The sequence below is a fragment of the Salvelinus namaycush genome, unplaced genomic scaffold (assembly GCF_016432855.1).
Source record: "Salvelinus namaycush isolate Seneca unplaced genomic scaffold, SaNama_1.0 Scaffold18, whole genome shotgun sequence".
Lineage (NCBI taxonomy): Eukaryota > Metazoa > Chordata > Actinopteri > Salmoniformes > Salmonidae > Salvelinus > Salvelinus namaycush.
Window position 1 is genome coordinate 428,132 of NW_024058563.1, and position 17,463 is coordinate 445,594.

The following is a 17,463-nucleotide window of genomic DNA, read 5'->3' on the forward strand; positions in this document are numbered from 1 at the left end:
CATGCTAACCTCTCAACATTACCAATAACAGAGGCTACAACAAAACATGCTAACCTCTCACCATTACCAATAACAGAGGCTACAACAAAACATGCTAACCTCTCACCATTACCAATAACAGAGGCTACAACAAAACATGCTAACCTCTCACCATTACCAATAACAGAGGCTACAACAAAACATGCTAACCTCTCACCATTACCAATAACAGAGGCTACAACAAAACATGCTAACCTCTCACCATTACCAATAACAGAGGCTACAACAAAACATGCTAACCTCTCACCATTACCAATAACAGAGACTACAACAAAACATGCTAACCTCTCACCATTACCAATAACAGAGACTACAACAAAACATGCTAACCTCTCACCATTACCAATAACAGAGGCTACAACAAAACATGCTAACCTCTCACCATTACCAATAACAGAGACTACAACAAAACATACTAACCTCTCACCATTACCAATAACAGAGGCTACAACAAAACATGCTAACCTCTCACCATTACCAATAACAGAGGCTACAACAAAACATGCTAACCTCTCACCATTACCAATAACAGAGGCTACAACAAAACATGCTAACCTCTCACCATTACCAATAACAGAGGCTACAACAAAACATGCTAACCTCTCACCATTACCAATAACAGAGGCTACAACAAAACATGCTAACCTCTCACCATTACCAATAACAGAGGCTACAACAAAACATGTTAACCTCTCACCATTACCAATAACAGAGGCTACAACAAAACATGCTAACCTCTCACCATTACCAATAACAGAGGCTACAACAAAACATGCTAACCTCTCACCATTACCAATAACAGAGACTACAACAAAACATGCTAACCTCTCACCATTACCAATAACATAGGCTACAACAAAACATGCTAACCTCTCACCATTACCAATAACAGAGGATACAACAAAACATGCTAACCTCTCACCATTACCAATAACAGAGGCTACAACAAAACATAATAAACTCTCACCATTAACCTCAAATAAAAGGTGACATTCTGTACTGTCACCTAATATGAAACATTCTATCTAAAATCCAAAATGCTGGAGCATAGCACCAAATGTAAAACTGTAAGCTTCACTGTCCAAACACATATAGTGTGGACTATGTGTGTCTGGTAAACACATGTGGATCTGGTGAACAGTTATCACTTGTTGACCAACTACAGGAATACTGACCTCAGAGTCTCCAGTTTACAGTGGGGATTCCCCAGTCCAGCAGAGAGCAGCTTCACTCCTGAATCCTTCAGGTCATTGTTACTCAGGTCCAGCTCTCTCAGGTGTGAGGGGTTTGACTCCAGAGCTGAGACCAGAGAAGCACAGCCTTCCTCTGTGACTAGACAGCCTGACAGCCTGCAAAGAGATCATCATGACTTCACAAACACACTGTTAATTTAACACCAGTAGTGTAGAAGGACAATGGCAGATGCATTTGGTTTATTCTCTCAAACAACATATAGATTCATCTTCTACCTCCTAGAATTGTATGGTCATTTTGTTATACTAATGTGAAAATCAATGCATTTATTCAATACTGACCTCAGAGTCTCCAGTTTACAGTGGGGATTCCCCAGTCCAGCAGAGAGCAGCTTCACTCCTGAATCCTTCAGGTCATTGTTACTCAGGTCCAGCTCTCTCAGGTGTGAGGGGTTTGACTCCAGAGCTGAGACCAGAGAAGCACAGCCTTCCTCTGTGACTAGACAGCCTGACAGCCTGCAAAGAGATCATCATGACTTCACAAACACACTGTTAATTTAACACCAGTAGTGTAGAAGGACAATGGCAGATGCATTTGGTTTATTCTCTCAAACAACATATAGATTCATCTTCTACCTCCTAGAATTGTATGGTCATTTTGTTATACTAATGTGAAAATCAATGCATTTATTCAATACTGACCTCAGAGTCTCCAGTTTACAGTGGGGATTCCCACGTCCAGCAGAGAGCAGCTTCACTCCTGAATCCTTCAGGTAATTGTAGCTCAGGTCCAGCTCTCTCAGGTGTGAGGGGTTTGACCTCAGAGTTGAGACCAGAGAAGCACAGCCTTCCTCTGTGACTAGACAGCCTGACAGCCTGCAAAGAGTGAAATCATATTAAAATCACACTGATATTCTTTGGTGGTGAAAATAGTGGCAGTATATTTATTCAACATTTTCAGATACATCAGTGTCCTGAAACCTGCAATATATATCTATAAATTAATGAATGTATCATGATAAGAAATGACAAATTATTGAAATTTTGCTTGCAGATAGAAAAATGTATAGTACAAATATTATAGTAGACTGACCAGACCAGTTTAAAAAGCAGTATCAGTCAAAAGACAGACAGTGAGGTATCAGATTTAGATTGTATTGAGTAAACAGTCCACACCATATCTATAATGACAGTGAGGTATCAGATTTAGATTGTATTGAGTAAACAGTCCACACCATATCTATAATGACAGTGAGGTATCAGATGTAGATTGTATTGAGTAAACAGTCCACACCATATCTATTTTGACAGTGAGGTATCAGATTTAGATTGTATTTAGTAAACAGTCCACACCATATCTATAATGACAGTGAGGTATCAGATTTAGATTGTAGTAAGTATACCGTGCACTTCATATCTATTTTCGATGACACTATATATAATACTGACCTCAGAGTCTCCAGTTTACAGTGGGGATTCCCCAGTCCAGCAGAGAGCAGCTTCACTCCTGAATCCTTCAGGTCATTGTTACTCAGGTCCAGCTCTCTCAGGTGTGAGGGGTTTGAACTGAGAACTGAGGCCAACACTTTACAGGATGTGTCTGTGAGTTTACAGACAGTGAGTCTGCCAACACAGAAGAAATACAATGACAGACAGGTTGTATTAAAATGTTATGCTTAGCTTTCCCTGCTTACACTGTAACCTGTACACTAATAATGTGTATATCGTACATTCATGGTTCAATGCTACAACATTTCTGATCAGTTTGTATTATAGTTTAAGAGTTTTCAGCTGATAGAACGTTTATTCAGCCAATGAAAATACTGTTGTTCCTACATACAGTAATGTTTGGTCTGAGGGATAGTCACATGACTACTTACAGAGCCAGTCAGCCAATGAAAATACTGTTGTTCCTACATACAGTAATGTTTGGTCTGAGGGATAGTCACATGACTACTTACAGAGCCAGTCAGCCAATGAAAATACTGCTATAACTACAATTTATTTTGGGGTGCGATATTTACATGAATACTTACAGAGCTTTCCTGCAGCCTCTCACAGCTGGGAGCAGTCTCCTACGACCCTCCTCTGATGTCTTGTATTCCTTCAGGTTAAACACCTCGAGAACCTCCTCTGATATCTGCAGCATGTAGGCCAGCGCTGAACACTGAGCAAGGGAGAGGTTTTTGGATCTGTTCTCTGACCTCAAGTACTCTTGGATTTCCTCCTGTACTGAATGGTCTTTCATCTCTATCAGGCAGTGGAAGAGATTGATGCACCTCTCAGGGGAGACGTTCTTCCTCTGCATCACCTTAAGGGATCGGATTGTTTTCTGGACGCTCTCTGGACTGCTTTCTGTCTGTGTCACCAGACCTCGTAGGAGTTTCTGATTGGACTCCAGTGACATGCCATGAAGGAAGCGGACAAAAAGGTCCAGGTGTCCATTCTTACTCTCCAAGGCTTTATCCACGGTCCTCTTCAGCAGCTCATGCAAGGTTAGCTCTTCAGACGCACCTCTAGACTTTCTCTTGAGGAACGGCTTCAGTGCATCCATGTTCTTGGTTGTGTAACAATGGTACATGTAGACAGCCGAGAGAAACTCCTGAATGCTCAGATGAACAAAGCAGTACACCACTCTCTGAAATAACACAGACTCTTCTTTAAAGATTTGTGTGCACACTCCTGAGTACACTGAGGCTTCTTTGACATCAAGGCCAGCCTCTTTCAGGTCTTCTTCATAGAACATGAGATTACCCTTCTCCAGATTTTCAAACGCCAGCTTCCCCAGCTTCAGAATAATTTCCTTATCTGACTCCATGAGCTCCTCTTGATCCATCTCATCTCTTCCATGATACTTCTGGTTCTTCAGGCTGGTCTGAATGAGCAGGAAGTGTATGGACATCTCAGTCAGAGTCGTGGGCATCTCTCTCCTCTTGTCTGTACTCAACATGTGTTCAAGGACTATTGCAGAAATCCAACAGAACACTGGCATGTGGCACATGATGTGGAGGCTCCTTGATGTCTTTATGTGTGAGATGATTCTGCTGGCCAGGTCCTCATCACTGAATCTCTTCCTGAAGTACTCCTCCTTCTGTGGGTCATTGAACCCTCGTACCTCTGTCACCTGGTCAACACACTTAGGGGGGATCTGATTGGTTGCTGCTGGTCGGGAGGTTATCCATAGGAGAGCAGAGGGAAGCAGATTCCCCTTGATGAGGTTGGTCAGCAGAACATCAACAGATGATGTCTGGGTGACATCAGACACTGTTTCATTCTGCTGGAAATCGAATGGAAGTCTGCTTTCATCCAAACCATCAAAGATGAACATAGCTTTACAGGCAGTGAGTTTCTCTGCATTGCCTATGTCTAGTTCTGTGTGGAAGTCATTTAAAAGTCTGAGAAGACTGTACTGGAGATCTTTGATCAAGTTCAGCTCCCGGAAAGGAAGCACAAATATGATGTCCACATCTTGATTAGCCTTCCCTTCAGCCCAGTCTAGGATGAACTTCTGCACAGAGACAGTTTTCCCGATGCCAGCGATGCCCTTCGTCAGCACAGTTCTGATGCTTCTCTCTTGGCCAGGTAAGGGTTTAAAGATGTCATTGCAGTGGATTGCTGTGTCATGTGAGGTTGGCGTCCTGGATGCTGTCTCTAGCTGCCACACCTCGTGTTCATTGTTAACCCCTTCACTCTCTCCTTCTGTGATGTAGAGCTCTGTGTAAATCCTGTTGAGGGGAGTTTGGTTCCCTGCTTTGTCGAAGCCTTCTATTACACATTCATACCTCCTTTTCAGACTGTCTTTATGGTTTACTATAGCTCTCTGCAGGCTGTCATCCACTACAAGGGAAGTGGAAAAGGATGTGTATCAGACACATTCGTTAACAGGATGAAGTGGGCCTTCCACAACTACAGTAACTTATATTATCTCATATTATTGTAGTTAACTACATTTAAATCATATTGAGGTATTGACCTATCACAGGTCTGCAGGTGTTCTTACTGTTTTCAGAGCCTCTTGCATCATTGGGTTCAGTCAGGTGCTGTAGTACAGGACGTGTTCTGGATCTCTTTCTACACTGAGGACAGTCATAGTCTCCTGAAGGAGCAGGTTTCTCCCAGTATCTGGTGATGCACTGTCTGCAGAACCTGTGTCCACAGGTGATAGAGACTGGATCCCTCAGAACCTGCTGACACACTGCACACCTGGACTGATCCTCTGGCAGAGTAGACCATCCACTACAGAGATAAAGGAGAGAGAGATACTGATCCTCTAACAGAGTAGACAATCCACTACAGAGATAAAGGAGAGAGAGAGATACTGATCCTCTAACAGAGTAGACCATCCACTACAGATATAAAGGAGAGAGAGAGATACTGATCCTCTAACAGAGTAGACCATCCACTACAGAGATAAAGGAGAGAGATACTGATCCTCTAACAGAGTAGACCATCCACTACAGAGATAAAGGAGAGAGAGATACTGATCCTCTAACAGAGTAGACCATCCACTACAGAGATAAAGGAGAGAGAGATACTGATCCTCTAACAGAGTAGACCATCCACTACAGAGATAAAGGAGAGAGATACTGATCCTCTGGCAGAGAAGACCATCCACTACAGAGATAAAGGAGAGAGAGAAAGACTGATCCTCTAACAGAGTAGACCATCCACTACAGAGATAAATGAGAGAGATACTGATCCTCTGGCAGAGTAGACCATCCACTACAGAGATAAAGGAGAGAGAGATACTGATCCTCTAACAGAGTAGACCATCCACTACAGAGATAAAGGAGAGAGAGATACTGATCCTCTAACAGAGTAGACCATCCACTACAGAGATAAAGGAGAGCGATATACTGATCATCTAACAGAGTAGACCATCCACTACAGAGATAAAGGAGAGAGAGAGACTGATCCTCTAACAGAGTAGACCATCCACTACAGAGATAAAGGAGAGAGAGATACTGATCCTCTAACAGAGTAGACCATCCACTACAGAGATAAAGGAGAGAGATACTGATCCTCTAACAGAGTAGACCATCCACTACAGAGACAAAGGAGAGAGAGATACTGATCCTCTAGCAGAGTAGACATCCACTACAGAGATAAAGGAGAGAGAGAGATACTGATCCTCTAGCAGAGTAGACCATCCACTACGGAGATAAAGGAGAGCGATATACTGATCATGTAACAGAGTAGACCATCCACTACAGAGATAAAGGAGAGAGAGAGACATATTGAACATTCTCAAATTACAACAACAAAAATGTGGTGAAGTACCTTCGGTCAAAGGTAACTGATCCACCACCACTGGAATTAACAGGACGATCCATGGAGAAGTCACTGTTCATAGACAGACAGCTGGGAACAGTATACTGTGCTGTCTGAGTGTGGTAGAAGCCTCTGGAATGAATAACATGTCCACAGAGCCATTACTAGAATGTTAGATTCTTCACAGACCAGTGTGCCTCAGACCAACTACCCCGTTCAAAGACACTTCAATAGTTTGATTTGCTCATTCACCCTCTGAATGGCACACACACACAATCCATGTCTCAACTGTCTCAAGGCTTGATGCTAATTATTTAACCTGTAACCTCCCCTTCATCTACACAGATTGAGGTGGATTTAACAAGTGACGTCAATAAGGGATCGTAGCGTTCACCTGGATTCACCTTGTCAGTCTACGTCGTGGAAAAAGCAGGTGTTCATAATGTTTTGTGAACTCAGTGTCGTAAAATATGACATAAACAACAAATGATAAGCAGATGCTTTACAGATAATACTCAAATACACAAAATACATCTGGTTTCAGATCCTGAAGATTCTTCAATAGTAATATCATCAATTCTGACCAGTAACTTACCTGGGGTCAAAGGTCCCTGATCCATTACAAAAATGTATAGGACGTTCCATAGAGAAGTCACTCTTCATGGACAGATGACTGGGTACTGGAGAGACTGATCTCTGGAGAGACTGAGTTTGGTTGGAGATTCTGGAAAACATAATGAATTACCTTGAAACTACATCATAAAATATATAAACATTATATATCAATAGATAACATATAGTTTAATGCTTTATATAATGTATCAACATTATATATTAATAGATAACATACATTATATAAAGCATTAAACTATATCAACATTATATATCAATAGATAACATACATTATATAAAGCATTAAACTATATCAACATTATATATCAATAGATAACATACATTATATAAAGCATTAAACTATATCAACATGATATAGATTATATACATTACATAAAGCAACAAACATACACTGAGTGTACAAAACATTAAGAACATCCTCCTAATACTGAGTTGTCACATACAGAAACTGATTCACTTCCTCTCAGTTCCACTTTAATCCTTAAGAGCCTATTGAGTCACATACTTCACAATATGTCCATATATACAGTACCAGTCAAACAGTAACACAATAAAACATCAATATGTCTATATATACAGTACCAGTCAAACAGTAACACAATAAAACATCAATATGTCCATATATACAGTACCAGTCAAACAGTAACACAACATCAATATGTCTATATATACAGTACCAGTCAAACAGTAACACAATAAAACATCACTATGTCCATATATACAGTACCAGTCAAACAGTAACACAACATCAATATGTCCATATATACAGTACCAGTCAAACAGTAACACAACATCAATATGTCTATATATACAGTACCAGTCAAACAGTAACACAATAAAACATCAATATGTCTATATATACAGTACCAGTCAAACAGTAACACAATAAAACATCACTATGTCTATATATACAGTACCAGTCAAACAGTAACACAATAAAACATCAATATGTCTATATATACAGTACCAGTCAAACAGTAACACAATAAAACATCAATATGTCCATATATACAGTACCAGTCAAACAGTAACACAATAAAACAACAATATGTCTATATATACAGTACCAGTCAAACAGTAACACAACATCAATATGTCTATATTTTTTATTTATTTTATTTCACCTTTATTTAACCAGGTAGGCAAATTGAGAACACGTTCTCATTTACAATTGCGACCTGGCCAAGATAAAGCAAAGCAGTTCGACACATACAACAACACATAGTTACACATGGAGTAAAACAAACATACAGTCAATAATACAGTGAAAATAAGTCTATATACAATATGAGCAAGTGAGGTGAGATAAGGGAGGTGAAGGCAAACAAAATATATATATAAATAAATAAATAAAAAAATATATATAAAAAGGCCATGGTGGCGAAGTAAATACAATATAGCAAGTAAAAAAAATAACACTGGAATGGTTGGTTTGCAGTGGAAGAAGGTGCAAAGTAGAGATAGAAATAATGGGGTGCAAAGGAGCAAAATAAATAAATACAGTAGGTAAAGAGGTAGTTGTTTGGGCTAAATTATAGATGGGCTATGTACAGGTGCAGTAATCTGAGCTGCTCTGACAGCTGGTGCTTAAAGCTAGTGAGGGAGATAAGTGTTTCCAGTTTCAGAGATTTTTGTAGTTCGTTCCAGTCATTGGCAGCAGAGAACTGGAAGGAGAGGCGGCCAAAGGAAGAATTGGTTTTGGGGGTGACCAGAGAGATATACCTGCTGGAGCGCGTGCTACGGGTGGGCGTTGCTATGGTGACCAGCGAGCTGAGATAAGGGGGGACTTTACCTAGCAGGGTCTTGTAGATGACCTGGAGCCAGTGGGTTTGGCGACGAGTGTGAAGCGAGGGCCAGCCAACGAGAGCGTACAGGTCGCAGTGGTGGGTAGTATATGGGGCTTATATATATACAGTACCAGTCAAACAGTAACACAACAAAACATCAATATGTCTATATATACAGTACCAGTCAAACAGTAACACAATAAAACATCAATATGTCTATATATACAGTACCAGTCAAACAGTAACACAACATCAATATGTCCATATATACAGTACCAGTCAAACAGTAACACAATAAAACATCAATATGTCTATATATACAGTACCAGTCAAACAGTAACACAACATCAATATGTCTATATATACAGTACCAGTCAAACAGTAACACAATAAAACATCAATATGTCTATATATACAGTACCAGTCAAACAGTAACACAATAAAACATCAATATGTCTATATATACAGTACCAGTCAAACAGTAACACAACATCAATATGTCTATATATACAGTACCAGTCAAACAGTAACACAATAAAACATCAATATGTCTATATATACAGTACCAGTCAAACAGTAACACAATAAAACATCAATATGTCTATATATACAGTACCAGTCAAACAGTAACACAATAAAACATCAATATGTCTATATATACAGTACCAGTCAAACAGTAACACAATAAAACATCAATATGTCTATATATACAGTACCAGTCAAACAGTAACACAACATCAATATGTCCATATATACAGTACCAGTCAAACAGTAACACAATAAAACATCAATATGTCCATATATACAGTACCAGTCAAACAGTAACACAATAAAACATCAATATGTCCATATATACAGTACCAGTCAAACAGTAACACAATAAAACATCAATATGTCCATATATACAGTACCAGTCAAACAGTAACACAACATCAATATGTCTATATATACAGTACCAGTCAAACAGTAACACAATAAAACAACAATATGTCTATATATACAGTACCAGTCAAACAGTAACACAACATCAATATGTCTATATATACAGTACCAGTCAAACAGTAACACAATAAAACAACAATAATGAGACTATAAGGAGTACCAGTACTGAGTCAATGTGCAGGGGTACCAGGTAGTTGAGGTAATAATGAGACTATAAGGAGTACCAGTACTGAGTCAATGTGCAGGGGTACTAGGTAGTTGAGGTAATAATGAGACTATAAGGAGAACCAGTACTGAGTCAATGTGCAGGGGTACCAGGTAGTTGAGGTAATAATGAGACTATAAGGAGTACCAGTACTGAGTCAATGTTTAGGGGTACCAGGTAGTTGAGGTAATAATGAGACTATAAGGAGTACCAGTACTGAGTCAATGTGCAGGGGTACCAGGTAGTTGAGTTAATAATGAGACTATAAGGAGAACCAGTACTGAGTCAATGTGCAGGGGTACCAGGTAGTTGAGGTTATAATGAGACTATAAGGAGTACCAGTACTGAGTCAATGTGCAGGGTACCAGGTAGTTGAGGTGTTAATGAGACTATAAGGAGTACCAGATCTGAGTCAATGTGCAGGGTACCAGGTAGTTGAGGTAATAATGAGACTATAAGGAGTACCAGTACTGAGTCAATGTGCCAGGTAGTTGAGGTAATAATGAGACTATAAGGAGTACCAGTACTGAGTCAATGTGCAGGGGTACCAGGTAGTTGAGGTAATAATGAGACTATAGGGAGAACCAGTACTGAGTCAATGTTCAGGGGTACCAGGTAGTTGAGGTAATAATGAGACTATAAGGAGTACCAGTACTGAGTCAATGTGCAGGGGTACCAGGTAGTTGAGGTAATAATGAGACTATAAGGAGTACCAGTACTGAGTCAATGTGCAGGGGTACCAGGTAGCTGAGGTAATAATGAGACTATAAGGTGTACCAGTACTGAGTCAATGTGCAGGGGTACCAGGTAGTTGAGGTAATAATGAGACTATAAGGAGTACCAGTACTGAGTCAATGTGCAGGGGTAGCTGAGGTAATAATGAGGCTATATGGAGTACCAGTACTGAGTCAATGTGCAGGGGTAGCTGAGGTAATAATAAGGCTATACGGAGTACCAGTACTGAGTCAATGTGCAGGGGTACCAGGTAGTTGAGGTAATAATGAGACTATAAGGAGTACCAGTACTGAGTCAATGTGCAGGGGTACCAGGTAGTTGAGGTAATAATGAGACTATAAGGAGTACCAGTACTGAGTCAATGTGCAGGGGTACCAGGTAGCTGAGGTAATAATGAGACTATAAGGTGTACCAGTACTGAGTCAATGTGCAGGGGTACCAGGTAGTTCAGGTAATAATGAGACTATAAGGAGTACCAGTACTGAGTCAATGTGCAGGGGTACCAGGTAGTTGAGGTAATAATGAGACTATAAGGAGTACCAGTACTGAGTCAATGTGCAGGGGTAGTTGAGGTAATAATGAGGCTATAAGGAGTACCAGTACTGAGTCAATGTGCAGGGGTACCAGGTAGTTGAGGTAATAATGAGACTATAAGGAGTACCAGTACTGAGTCAATGTACAGGGGTACCAGGTAGTTGAGGTAATAATGAGACTATAAGGAGTACCAGTACTGAGTCAATGTGCAGGGTACCAGGTAGTTGAGGTAATAATGAGACTATAAGGAGTACCAGTACTGAGTCAATGTGCAGGGGTACCAGGTAGTTGAGGTAATAATGAGACTATAAGAAGTACCAGTACTGAGTCAATGTGCAGGGGTACCAGGTAGTCGAGGTAATAATGAGACTATAAGGAGTACCAGTACTGAGTCAATGTGCAGGGGTAGCTGAGGTAATAATGAGGCTATATGGAGTACCAGTACTGAGTCAATGTGCAGGGGTACCAGGTAGTTGAGGTAATAATGAGACTATAAGGAGTACCAGTACTGAGTCAATGTGCAGGGGTAGCTGAGGTAATAATAAGGCTATACGGAGTACCAGTACTGAGTCAATGTGCAGGGCTACCAGGTAGTTGAGGTAATAATGAGACTATAAGGAGAACCAGTACTGAGTCAATGTGCAGGGGTACCAGGTAGTTGAGGTAATAATGAGGCTATAAGGAGTACCAGTACTGAGTCAATGTGCAGGGATAACAGGTAGTTGAGGTAATAATGAGACTATAAGGAGTACCAGTACTGAGTCAATGTGCAGGGATAACAGGTAGTTGAGGTAATAATGAGGCTATAAGGAGTACCAGTACTGAGTCAATGTGCAGTGGTACCAGGTAGTTGAGGTAATAATGAGACTATAAGGAGTACCAGTACTGAGTCAATGTGCAGGGATACCAGGTAGTTGAGGTAATAATGAGGCTATACGGAGTACCAATACTGAGTCAATGTGCAGGGGTACCAGGTAGTTGAGGTAATAATGAGACAATAAGGAGTACCAGTACTGAGTCAATGTGCAGGGGTACCAGGTAGTTGAGGTAATAATGAGACTATAAGGAGTACCAGTACTGAGTCAATGTGCAGGGGTACCAGGTAGTTGAGGTAATAATGAGACTATAAGAAGTACCAGTACTGAGTCAATGTGCAGGGGTACCAGGTAGTTGAGGTAATAATGAGACTATAAGGAGTACCAGTACTGAGTCAATGTGCAGGGGTAGCTGAGGTAATAATGAGGCTATATGGAGTACCAGTACTGAGTCAATGTGCAGGGGTACCAGGTAGTTGAGGTAATAATGAGACTATAAGGAGTACCAGTACTGAGTCAATGTGCAGGGGTAGCTGAGGTAATAATAAGGCTATACGGAGTACCAGTACTGAGTCAATGTGCAGGGCTACCAGGTAGTTGAGGTAATAATGAGACTATAAGGAGAACCAGTACTGAGTCAATGTGCAGGGGTACCAGGTAGTTGAGGTAATAATGAGGCTATAAGGAGTACCAGTACTGAGTCAATGTGCAGGGATAACAGGTAGTTGAGGTAATAATGAGACTATAAGGAGTACCAGTACTGAGTCAATGTGCAGGGATAACAGGTAGTTGAGGTAATAATGAGGCTATAAGGAGTACCAGTACTGAGTCAATGTGCAGTGGTACCAGGTAGTTGAGGTAATAATGAGACTATAAGGAGTACCAGTACTGAGTCAATGTGCAGGGATACCAGGTAGTTGAGGTAATAATGAGGCTATACGGAGTACCAATACTGAGTCAATGTGCAGGGGTACCAGGTAGTTGAGGTAATAATGAGACAATAAGGAGTACCAGTACTGAGTCAATGTGCAGGGGTACCAGGTAGTTGAGGTAATAATGAGACTATAAGGAGTACCAGTACTGAGTCAATGTGCAGGGGTACCAGGTAGTTGAGGTAATAATGAGACTATAAGGAGTACCAGTACTGAGTCAATGTGCAGGGTACCAGGTAGTTGAGGTAATAATGAGACTATAAGGAGTACCAGTACTGAGTCAATGTGCAGGGGTACCAGGTAGTTGAGGTAATAATGAGACTATAAGGAGTACCAGTACTGAGTCAATGTGCAGGGATACCAGGTAGTTGAGGTAATAATGAGACTATAAGGAGTACCAGTACTGAGTCAATGTGCAGGGGTACCAGGTAGTTGAGGTAATAATGAGACTATAAGGAGTACCAGTACTGAGTCAATGTGCAGGGTTACCAGGTAGTTGAGGTAATAATGAGACTATAAGGAGTACCAATACTGAGTCAATGTGCAGGGGAACCAGGTAGTTGCGGTAATAATGAGACTATAAGGAGTACCAGTACTGAGTCAATGTGCAGGGGTACCAGGTAGTTGAGGTAATAATGAGACTATAAGGAGTACCAGTACTGAGTCAATGTGCAGGGATACCAGGTAGTTGAGGTAATAATGAGACTATAAGGAGTACCAGTACTGAGTCAATGTGCAGGGGTACCAGGTAGTTGAGGTAATAATGAGACTATAAGGAGTACCAGTACTGAGTCAATGTGCAGGGTTACCAGGTAGTTGAGGTAATAATGAGACTATAAGGAGTACCAATACTGAGTCAATGTGCAGGGGAACCAGGTAGTTGAGGTAATAATGAGACTATAAGGAGTACCAGTACTGAGTCAATGTGCAGGGGTACCAGGTAGCTGAGGTAATAATGAGACTATAAGGTGTACCAGTACTGAGTCAATGTGCAGGGGTACCAGGTAGTTGAGGTAATAATGAGACTATAAGGAGTACCAGTACTGAGTCAATGTGCAGGGGTACCAGGTAGTTGAGGTAATAATGAGACTATAAGGAGTACCAGTACTGAGTCAATGTGCAGGGGTAGTTGAGGTAATAATGAGGCTATAAGGAGTACCAGTACTGAGTCAATGTGCAGGGGTACCAGGTAGTTGAGGTAATAATGAGACTATAAGGAGTACCAGTACTGAGTCAATGTACAGGGGTACCAGGTAGTTGAGGTAATAATGAGACTATAAGGAGTACCAGTACTGAGTCAATGTGCAGGGTACCAGGTAGTTGAGGTAATAATGAGACTATAAGGAGTACCAGTACTGAGTCAATGTGCAGGGGTACCAGGTAGTTGAGGTAATAATGAGACTATAAGAAGTACCAGTACTGAGTCAATGTGCAGGGGTACCAGGTAGTTGAGGTAATAATGAGACTATAAGGAGTACCAGTACTGAGTCAATGTGCAGGGGTAGCTGAGGTAATAATGAGGCTATATGGAGTACCAGTACTGAGTCAATGTGCAGGGGTACCAGGTAGTTGAGGTAATAATGAGACTATAAGGAGTACCAGTACTGAGTCAATGTGCAGGGGTAGCTGAGGTAATAATAAGGCTATACGGAGTACCAGTACTGAGTCAATGTGCAGGGCTACCAGGTAGTTGAGGTAATAATGAGACTATAAGGAGAACCAGTACTGAGTCAATGTGCAGGGGTACCAGGTAGTTGAGGTAATAATGAGGCTATAAGGAGTACCAGTACTGAGTCAATGTGCAGGGATAACAGGTAGTTGAGGTAATAATGAGACTATAAGGAGTACCAGTACTGAGTCAATGTGCAGGGATAACAGGTAGTTGAGGTAATAATGAGGCTATAAGGAGTACCAGTACTGAGTCAATGTGCAGTGGTACCAGGTAGTTGAGGTAATAATGAGACTATAAGGAGTACCAGTACTGAGTCAATGTGCAGGGATACCAGGTAGTTGAGGTAATAATGAGGCTATACGGAGTACCAATACTGAGTCAATGTGCAGGGGTACCAGGTAGTTGAGGTAATAATGAGACAATAAGGAGTACCAGTACTGAGTCAATGTGCAGGGGTACCAGGTAGTTGAGGTAATAATGAGACTATAAGGAGTACCAGTACTGAGTCAATGTGCAGGGGTACCAGGTAGTTGAGGTAATAATGAGACTATAAGAAGTACCAGTACTGAGTCAATGTGCAGGGGTACCAGGTAGTCGAGGTAATAATGAGACTATAAGGAGTACCAGTACTGAGTCAATGTGCAGGGGTAGCTGAGGTAATAATGAGGCTATATGGAGTACCAGTACTGAGTCAATGTGCAGGGGTACCAGGTAGTTGAGGTAATAATGAGACTATAAGGAGTACCAGTACTGAGTCAATGTGCAGGGGTAGCTGAGGTAATAATAAGGCTATACGGAGTACCAGTACTGAGTCAATGTGCAGGGCTACCAGGTAGTTGAGGTAATAATGAGACTATAAGGAGAACCAGTACTGAGTCAATGTGCAGGGGTACCAGGTAGTTGAGGTAATAATGAGGCTATAAGGAGTACCAGTACTGAGTCAATGTGCAGGGATAACAGGTAGTTGAGGTAATAATGAGACTATAAGGAGTACCAGTACTGAGTCAATGTGCAGGGATAACAGGTAGTTGAGGTAATAATGAGGCTATAAGGAGTACCAGTACTGAGTCAATGTGCAGTGGTACCAGGTAGTTGAGGTAATAATGAGACTATAAGGAGTACCAGTACTGAGTCAATGTGCAGGGATACCAGGTAGTTGAGGTAATAATGAGGCTATACGGAGTACCAATACTGAGTCAATGTGCAGGGGTACCAGGTAGTTGAGGTAAGAGACAATAGAGTACCAGTACTGAGTCAATGTGCAGGGTACAGTAGTTGAGGTAATAATGAGACTATAAGGAGTACCAGTACTGAGTCAATGTGCAGGGGTACCAGGTAGTTGAGGTAATAATGAGACTATAAGGAGTACCAGTACTGAGTCAATGTGCAGGGGTACCAGGTAGTTGAGGTAATAATGAGACTATAAGGAGTACCAGTACTGAGTCAATGTGCAGGGATACCAGGTAGTTGATAGGTAATAATGAGACTATAAGGAGTACCAGTACTGAGTCAATGTGCAGGGGTAACAGGTAGTTGAGGGTAATAATGAGACTATAAGGGTACCAGTACTGAGTCAATGTGCAGGGTTTACCAGGTAGTTGAGGTAATAATGAGACTATAAGGAGTACCAATACTGAGTCAATGTGCAGGGGAACCAGGTAGTTGCGGTAATAATGAGACTATAAGGAGTACCAGTACTGAGTCAATGTGCAGGGGTACCAGGTAGTTGAGGTAATAATGAGACTATAAGGAGTACCAGTACTGAGTCAATGTGCAGGGATACCAGGTAGTTGAGGTAATAATGAGGACTATAAGGAGTACCAGTAACTGAGTCAATGTGCAGGGGTACCAGGTAGTTGAGGTAATAATACTGAGTTGTCCCTGTGTGATAGGTTTGCACCATACGGGACTGTTTGCGGTTTGTTCGTTTTATTAGTCTGTTCCTGTTCATTGCGTTCTTCACGTTATATGTAATTTCGTCGTTCAGTCTGTCTGCATCGTTTATTGTTTTGTTTGTTTATACAAGTTTAGTTTGTTTTTTCCGTCGTGTTCAATAAATATGTCATTTCACTACGCTGCGCCTTGGTTCGATCAATACTCCTCCTCTTCGGTTGAAGAGGAAGAGAACGCCCTAACGAACCACCCACCTATCCAGAACCAAGCGGCGTGAGTTCGCGCAGGATTATACACAGGACTACTGGACTTGGGAGGACGAGCTGGATGGTAAAGGTCCTTGGGCTCAACCAGGGGAATATCGCCGCCCCAAAGCTGAGCTCGAGGCAGCGAAGCAGGAGGCGAGATATGAGGAGGCAGCAAGGAAGCAAGGCTGGAGACCGGAAATCAAGCCCAAACCGGTGTTATGAGGGACGCGTCTTGCACGGAAGCCTGTGAGTACCACCCAAAAATTTCTTGGGGGGGGGCTAAGAGGTAGTGGGCCAAGGGCAGGTAGGAGACCTGCGCCCACTTCCCAGGCTTACCGTGGAGAGCGGGGTAACGGAGCGGCGCCGTGTTACGCAGTAGAGCGCACGGTGTCTCCTGTACGAGTGCATAGCCCAGTGCGGGTTATTCCACCTCCCCGCACTGGTAGGGCTAGATTGGGCATTGAGCCAGGTGTCATGAGCCGCTCAACGCGTCTGGTCTCCAGTGCGTCTCCTCGGGCCGGCTTACATGGCACCAGCCTTACGCTGGTGTCCCCGGTTCGCCTA

The 17,463-nt window shown here is 41.7% G+C and overlaps 1 protein-coding gene across 1 annotated transcript; it reads right to left on the reverse strand.

Moving 5' to 3' along the window:
- Positions 1-3,264: 3,264 nt before the first annotated feature.
- On the reverse strand, positions 3,265-7,225 carry LOC120037643 (NLR family CARD domain-containing protein 3-like). Its single transcript, XM_038983643.1, has 4 exons — positions 7,099-7,225; positions 6,513-6,635; positions 5,233-5,468; positions 3,265-5,069 (listed from the first exon to the last, which is right to left on the reverse strand). Exons 1-4 carry the CDS (start codon positions 7,164-7,166, stop codon positions 3,265-3,267), a joined length of 2,232 nt encoding a protein of 743 aa, XP_038839571.1. The 5' UTR covers positions 7,167-7,225.
- Between the last annotated feature and the right edge of the window lie 10,238 nt (positions 7,226-17,463).

Coding starts and splice junctions, on each gene's coding strand:
- LOC120037643 (XM_038983643.1), bottom strand. CDS start 7,166: ATGAAGAGTGACTTCTCTATGGAACGTCCTATACATTTTTGTAATGGA. Junction 6,636..7,098: donor TCAGGGACCTTTGACCCCAG/GTAAGTTACTGG, acceptor TATTCATTCCAG/AGGCTTCTACCACACTCAGA. Junction 5,469..6,512: donor TCAGTTACCTTTGACCGAAG/GTACTTCACCAC, acceptor TTATCTCTGTAG/TGGATGGTCTACTCTGCCAG.